Below are 7,029 nucleotides of genomic sequence, written 5' to 3' on the forward strand. Positions count from 1 at the left end.
GTTGAGGGTCTCTGGATGCTCTTTGCTCTCTAGCAAGGCCAGAGACCACTAGGGTCCATGGCTGCCCTGGGCAGTGTCCTGCTCTCCCTGCCCGGAGGACAGTGGGGGCCGAGATGGACACAGACATCAGAGGGCTGAGAAGTGGGTTGCTCTGGCTGGCCGGTGGGGGTGGGGGTCCGAATGTAGCCATCTTGTAGGGTGTACAGTCAGGGTTGGGGGGCTGAGGCTGGGAGCAGGCGTCTGGGTTGAGGCTTCAAACCCTTTGTGTCTCTGTGCCCAGCAGGCTTCAGCCTGAGGCTGCTTGTCGCTGCATCCCCTCTCCCAGGCTGGGACATCTGCACCAGGCCCTCCTCCTGTTCTGGGGCCCTGGTAGCTCCAGGCCAGCTTCCCTGACAGAGTGGCTGCTGCCTGGGACAGCTCGGGGTCTGAGCGTTCCCGGGGCAAGCCCCAGCCCGGCTGCATCTGACACGGCAGCCCCGAGCGCTGACCAGGGTGGAGGTGGAGAAGCGCCTACGAACTCCCATAGCCGAGGGCCCAAGGGACAGGGATGGAGGGGCCTTAGCCTGGAAACGACCTTATACAACCTGCAACCATGGGCAAAGACTCATGCGTGAACACACGTGTGCACGCCCTCACTGACACACTCACGCACACTGGCCAGAGAGAGCCAGCTGGGGGGGGGCTGTAGTGTGCCCAGAGGAGCTGTTGCAGCCCTACAAGGTCAGTGGTCTCCTTGCTCCTGTCTCCTTGCCCACCCCAAGGTCACAGTGGTCACACTCTGGGACTGGTCATGGTGCATTTATTCAGGTTTGAGAGTGGAGGAGGGCAGAGCTCAGCAGCTGTGAGGCAGGTCCGGGCCGGGCAGGAGCTACTTCATCCTTCAACAGACGCTGGCCTGGGGTGACCAGCCTGGTGGGGGAGATGGAGTCGGGACGGAGGACAAAGGGGGAGCAGGAGACAGAGCCCAGGAGGAAGCAAGGGAGGGCACAAAGGAGGGGCAAGTAGCTTCGGGTGAGGAGCAGGAGGGAGAAAGGGGACCGGTATCGGGTCTAGGGGAAGGGGGTGGTGAGGGAGGCTGAGAAGGGGCAGAAGATGTGACCCACAGTGGCTGCCCTGCCAACAGTCCCAGGTCCTCAGGAAGCCCCTCACCTGGCCCTGTCTGTCCCCATGCCCAGACTCACTGCAGACCCAAGAGGCCTGGCATAGCGAGTGTGCAGGTACATACAGGTGTGTGCAGACCAACACGTGTGTCTGTGCATGGGTAGGCAGCATGTGTGCAAGTGTGAGTGGCATGTGCGTAAGTAGGGGTTCACACGTGGAGGCATGTGCCAGTGTGTACATGTTTGCTTATGCGTATGTGTGCCTGTGGTTCTGCACATGTAAAGGACCAGAGGCAGGAATCAGAAGGGCATGGTGGGCATCCCTCCAGGAAGAGGAGGGGATCAGGCTGACCTCACCCTCCCACAAGAAGAGTCAGGCCTTGGGGGCCGGGGCTCTCTGAGTGGCCAGGCTGGGGCTGCCACCCAGGGCAGGCTGCTGAGGTCCAGGGCACCTCCTGGGATGAGTCCAAGCTCCTTGTGAGCAGGGATGGGTGAAGGGAGGAGGTGGCCCAGGACAGGGGACCCGGGGCATGAAAAGATGGCCCGGGACAGGGGACCCGGGACATGAGGAGGTGGCCCGGGACAGGGGACCCGGGTGGGGGAGGAGGTGGCTCAGAGCGTGGGTTGAGGGCAGGGACCCAGGAGCCTTGAGACCCCTGAGTGCAGGCTGGGACTGAGCTCCCTGGGCAGACACTGAGTCCAGCCCCTCTAGGGTCAACCAAACTCACTCCTGCGTGCCCCATGCCTAATGCCCAGCATGCCCGTAGGTGAGCCACATTACCGGTCACATCTGGGAAGACAATGTTGTCATCCGAGAGGCCCTGAGCTCTGCTCAGGCAGATAAACTGGTCCAGTGTCCCGGGAGGCAGCAACCAGCTCCTGCCTGCAGCCCAGGGAGCCCAGTGTGGGTCTGGGCGCTTGGCAGGGGGTTGGGGGCCGGGTAGGTGGGAGATTGAACTATCTGTGCCCCCAAGTCACTCCAGGCGGGGTGGGGAGGCAGGGTCTGACCCGAAGCCCAGAAGGAGGTGCCTCCAGGGCCACACACGGGCCCAGGGTGGGGTAGGGGGCTCACCCAGCAGGCTGATCCTAAGGACCGCCAGGTTGCTCGTGTGTCTCCGGGACAGCATCAGGGCGAACTGGGTGTAGTCGCTGTCTACCACCCGGGTCTCCTCTCTGTCTGCCCCAGGCTCTGAGGGAGCACAGACGTCATGTCCCTGTGGGCCAGCGCCCCGTCCCTCCCTCCTGTGACCGGCTTACCCACACCGTGGTCCACCATGAACTGCCCAGGCTGGGCTGCCGGTATCAGCACATAAGACCACGTGTCACAGTGTTGGCCTCTGTGGGAGGGGACGGGTGGAGGCGGAAGACTCCAGAAGCTGGCAGTTCCATGCCAAGGTGGGCCCCCCGGGAGATTTCAGCTGCTCATTCAGAGGGACCCATGGCGGGAGTGGCCAAGCCTCATGAGTGGAGATGCTGTCCAACTATGTTGCTCAGGCTGGTCTCAAACTCCTGAGTTAAGTGATCCTTCTGCCTCTGCCTCCCAAAGTGCTGGGATTACAGGTGTGAGCCAGCGCACCCAGTGCCCATGCTTTTTTGTAGACTTCCCAGCTGGGTTTGGTCATTAGCAGCCAGAGTCATGAAGCTGCCCATGCTGGGACAGGGCCCATGGCGCACCTGAGCCACTGGTGACTGAGACCCAGGCCCAGGATCCTCCTCACCTGCTTGGAACATCAGGGAGCCACTTACCGAGTCATGGCATTCCACACCTCAAAGCGGCCATTGTCACTCAGCTCGAAAGTTGCGGTGAAAGGGTTCAGCAGCGCCCTGTGCTCCGGCCTGAAGCTGTTGCCCGCCAGGCCCAGGACAAACCATTCCCCCTGGAACTGCAGGGGTGGCGTTGGGCAGGGGCGGTGGGAGGCAGGGGTGGCGGTGGGCAGGGTCAGGAGCCCCCTCCTGCCCTCTCTGGCAGCTTCTGGACCCCTCACAGAGCAGTGCTCCCGGCTGGGCCGGTGCCAGGGACACTGGCAAGAACCGGAGCCTACCCTGGGTCTGGCAGGGACATGGTGACCCTGGCCAGTGGCTGTGCAGCCTTCGTAAGCCTCAGTTTCCCCTCACACACAGAGGGAGCGATGGGCGTGGGTGACGGTAGGGAATTGGTGCCAGGAAGGTCTGCGCTGGGCCCTCCTCTGCTGGAGGTCGGGGGCCCGCCCGCGCCCTCCTGGAAGCAGGGCTGGTCCTCTCTGGGCAGCATCCCCAGGCCTGCTCAGCCACCAGTCTCTCCCTGCACTCAGACCCAGCCGGCTGCTTCTCCTTCCCTCAAAACCCCTGTACCTGGTTTCCTTGGAAGCTCTGCATTGGGGGCGGGAGCGGCGGGGGGCTTGGGGTCTGGCCCTGCAGGACTTTCAGCAAGGAAAGCCACAGCCACAAGCCACATGGCAGCCTCATCCTGGCAGCTGTTGGGCCGACGGGCATAGCGAGAAGGAAGTGGCCATGGGCAGGTGACCCATAGACCCCCCTCTTCATGCACGTACCCAGCAGGTGCCCCTCCCAAGGGGGTGTGCCCCTCTGCCTCCCTCCTCAGGACTGGCAGGAGAGGTGGTGCCCAGGGCAGGCTTGGGGTGGGCTGTGTGGGGCGGGCTCTCCTCAGGTACCACCCACCCACCTACAGTCTCTTGGGTTCCAGCCAGGTGGGGTAGGAGGGGCCCCCAGGTCCACCTTCCACCTCATCTTCTCATTCCTGAGGCCCTGCACCCCTTCAGCCCCCTTGCGAGTGCTCCATGCTGGGGGTTCAGAGGCCCCACGCAGCCTTCCCCAGCCTTCCATCCTGTCACAGAATGTTTCATCTCAGGCAGAGAGCATGACCTGCCGCAGCCATAAGGGACAGGGCCTAGCTGTAGCCAAACCTGGGCATTCCCCCCGCAGGGCCTGGGCCTGCCAGCCACCCCCCCGCCCCACCCCGCCCGGCTCTGCACATGCCTGAACCACAGCGTGGGCCGTGGCCCTGGAGCAAGAACAGGACCAGGGAGGGGCCCTGTGGCCATGAGGTCGGGGTGGAGGTGCCCTGAGCAGGCAAGTAGGGAGGCTGGGGCCTGCAGAGCACCCAGGCACCCTGGTGAGGACGGCTGGGGGCATTTCAAAGACAGTCTCTGCCCAGAGGGAGAGGCAGGGCTGGGAAGCCCCACTAACGGGAGTGGGCACCCCCTGCTGGCCCTGCCTGAAAGAAAGGGTTGGTAGGCCAGGCGCAGTGGCTCATGCCTATAATCCCAGCACTTTGGGAGGCTAAGGCGGGAGGATTGCTGGAGCCCAGGAGTTTGACATCACCCTGCACAACACAGCGAGACTCCATCTCTACAAAAAAATTTTAAAATTAGCGCGGGGTGGTGGTGCACACCTGTGCTCCCAGCTGCTTGAGAGGCTGAGGTGGGAGGACTGCTTGAGCCCAGGAGGTTAAGCCTGCAGTGAGCTATGACGTGCCACCGGACTCCAGCCTGGGCAACAGAGTGAGATCTCATCTCTAAAAATATAAACATAAAATGTAAAAAGAGGGCTGGCAGAGAGGGCATTGACAGGTTTGGGGCTTCTAGCTGCCCTGGCACTCCTTGGACGACGGGGCTAGGGAGTGGAGTCCCCTTCCTGACCTCTCCTGGCATCCACACAGGTAGCTGAAGCCTCTGGGTGCTGGGCTCCATGTTACGGGGTCACCAAGGGTGAGCCAAGGGCCTCCTACTCATGGAGTGCCTGGTCTGTGAGCCCCTGCCCAGGCCACCTCCTCCCCCCAGGTCCCTGTCCTGGCCGCCCCCTCCCACCCCAGATTCCCTGTCCTGGCCACCCCCTCCCACTCCAGATTCCCTGTCCTGGCCACCTCTTCCCCTCACCCAGCCCTGCTTACAAGGGACTTGGGCTCATCCCAGGAGGTGTCCTGGGCCTCGACAGCCTGCCCTGGGTGGCAGCCCTAGCCTGGCCACTCAAAGAACCCAGCCCCCAGGACTTCAGGACTCCAGGGCTGGGCTCCGTCCCAGGCCTCACTGCCCACATAGACGGGCAGCCTGCCGTGCCTTGTCTTCCCAGCACAATGCCAGCATTTCAGGAGGCTGGCCCAGGAAAAGAAAAGTTGGAAATCATCTGTTCATTCCCCTGAGCTCCCCAGAGGAGCCTTGGACTCTCCACCATCCCCCTGGCCCAAGCCAGCCTAGGAGCAGCTGTCAGTCACCCCAGGGTCCTGCTCTCAGCTCAGCAGGCACCCCTCCCGGAGCCGTCTTATCGCAGGGCACTGGGGAGATCTGGGATCACAGTCCCCACCACTGACCCCGCCCATGCAGGGCCCTACGGGAGGAAAACTGGGCCTTCCTGGCCAGCCCGAGCCCCACGGAGACTGAGCAGCAGAGGTCGGATGGGCCCAGTCCTCGACACAGAGGGGCGTCCCTGCGCTCCAAGAAGCGCCTCAGGCCCCATGCCCCCTCTCCCAGACCCACTCCTGCCACCCTGGGGGTCTGTGTGTGCCTCCAGGTAGTCACTGGCTGCTGCCGTTAACCTCGGTGCCCCCCACGTCCCCAGCAGGAGCCTCCAGACCAGGACAATGGGTTCGGGACGCCTCCCCCGGCCAGCGCGGGGCAGTCACGGGTGCTGCTCCTCCCGTCTAACGTGATTGGTGGAGGGCGGGCACGTGACCTCCGCCGCCCAATCAGGGTCCTGCAGGTGCCTTTGCCTGGCTGGGCCGGCGGCGCCGGAACGGGCCCTGACGGACGCGGGCCTTCGGGAACCTGCCGGGCGCCCGGGGGAGTCCTGGCTCTCTCCTCGGCCTTCCACACCGCCTGGGTGGGGAGGGCCGGGCGCGGCGGCACACGCCAGTGAGCCCAGCGCTTTGGGAGGCCGAGGCGGGAGGCGGTGCCCGGGAGCTTGCGTGCCACGGGGAGGAGCAGTCGCACCTGCTGCAGGGCGTCCTTGAGAGGCGGGAGGGAAACCGCTGCTTCCACTCAGCACCCTGGACCCCCAGCCCACCGTGGGGACCGGTCCCTGGGGCCTCTCCCACCGAGCCCTCCCATCAGGTCCTCTCTTCTCTCTGCTTCCCTCCCTGGCACCCCCCTCAACCCATCGCCTTCATCTCTGCCTCCCCCTACAGCAACAAGGACAGACATCCCCTCCACTGCGGGTTCCTCCGTTCCCGGAAAACTCCCGGCCTATCCTCTGCCCACCCTCCCCTCTCTCTTCCCACTCCCCAGGCAAAGACCTTTTCCCAGACATGGTCCTGGGCGCTGGGAGGCCCCTTGGGGATGGGGGTGCGGAGGCAGGGATGGTTGGCGCGTGGCAGGGAAGGGAAGAGGGTGCCTCGTCCCCACATGGAGGAGTCCTGGCTACCTGTTCCTCTGAGCACCTGCGTGGGCAGGAGGACGGGCATGGCACCCGACTGTCGGCCCTGCCTGTGGGACCAGGGGCGCCCAGGGCCCCACATCCACGCCTTTCACGTCCAGGCAAGGCGAGGGACACCCAGGATAGTCCTGGACTACTGACCCTGCAGGTCTTGGGCAAGACTGCTAACAATTAAATGTTAGTTTCTACAGATTAAAAAGCTTTTTTAAAAAATAGAGATGAGGTCTCACTATATTGCCCAGTCAGATCTTGAACTCCTGGCCTCAAGCAATCCTCCTGCCTCAGCCTCTCAAAGTGCTGAGATTAAAGGTGTGAGCCACTGTGCCCAGCCAGTTTGCATAGTTTTTTTTTTGGCCAGGTGCAGTGGCTCATGCCTATAATTCCAGCACTTTGGGAGGCCAAGGCGGGTGGATCATGAGGTCAGGAGATGGAGACCATCCTGGCTAACACGGTGAAACCCCATCTCTACTAAAAGTATAAAATATTAGCCGGGCATGGTGGCGGCGCCTGTGGTCCCAGCTACTCGGGAGGCTGAGGCAGCAGAATGGCGTTACCCTCGGAG

The 7,029-nt window shown here is 63.3% G+C and overlaps 1 protein-coding gene across 2 annotated transcripts; it reads right to left on the reverse strand.

Moving 5' to 3' along the window:
* Positions 1–784: 784 nt before the first annotated feature.
* Positions 785–3,550, reverse strand: LCN12 (lipocalin 12). 2 transcript variants are annotated; one of them, XR_001003485.1, is made up of 6 exons: positions 2,847–3,024; positions 2,358–2,437; positions 2,173–2,213; positions 1,882–1,983; positions 1,453–1,555; positions 785–909 (listed from the first exon to the last, which is right to left on the reverse strand). XR_001003485.1 is itself a non-coding variant. In XM_011957271.1 (6 exons), exons 1-6 carry the CDS (start codon positions 3,543–3,545, stop codon positions 881–883), a joined length of 579 nt encoding a protein of 192 aa, XP_011812661.1. In that variant the 5' UTR covers positions 3,546–3,550; the 3' UTR covers positions 785–880. The 2 variants fall into 2 exon arrangements, 1 of the variants encoding a protein (XP_011812661.1); XM_011957271.1 differs by lacking the exon at positions 1,453–1,555 and adding an exon at positions 3,432–3,550 and having other exon boundaries at positions 2,173–2,289; positions 2,847–2,983.
* Between the last annotated feature and the right edge of the window lie 3,479 nt (positions 3,551–7,029).

The sequence above is a fragment of the Colobus angolensis genome, unplaced genomic scaffold, assembly GCF_000951035.1.
Source record: "Colobus angolensis palliatus isolate OR3802 unplaced genomic scaffold, Cang.pa_1.0 Scaffold44, whole genome shotgun sequence".
NCBI lineage: Eukaryota > Metazoa > Chordata > Mammalia > Primates > Cercopithecidae > Colobus > Colobus angolensis.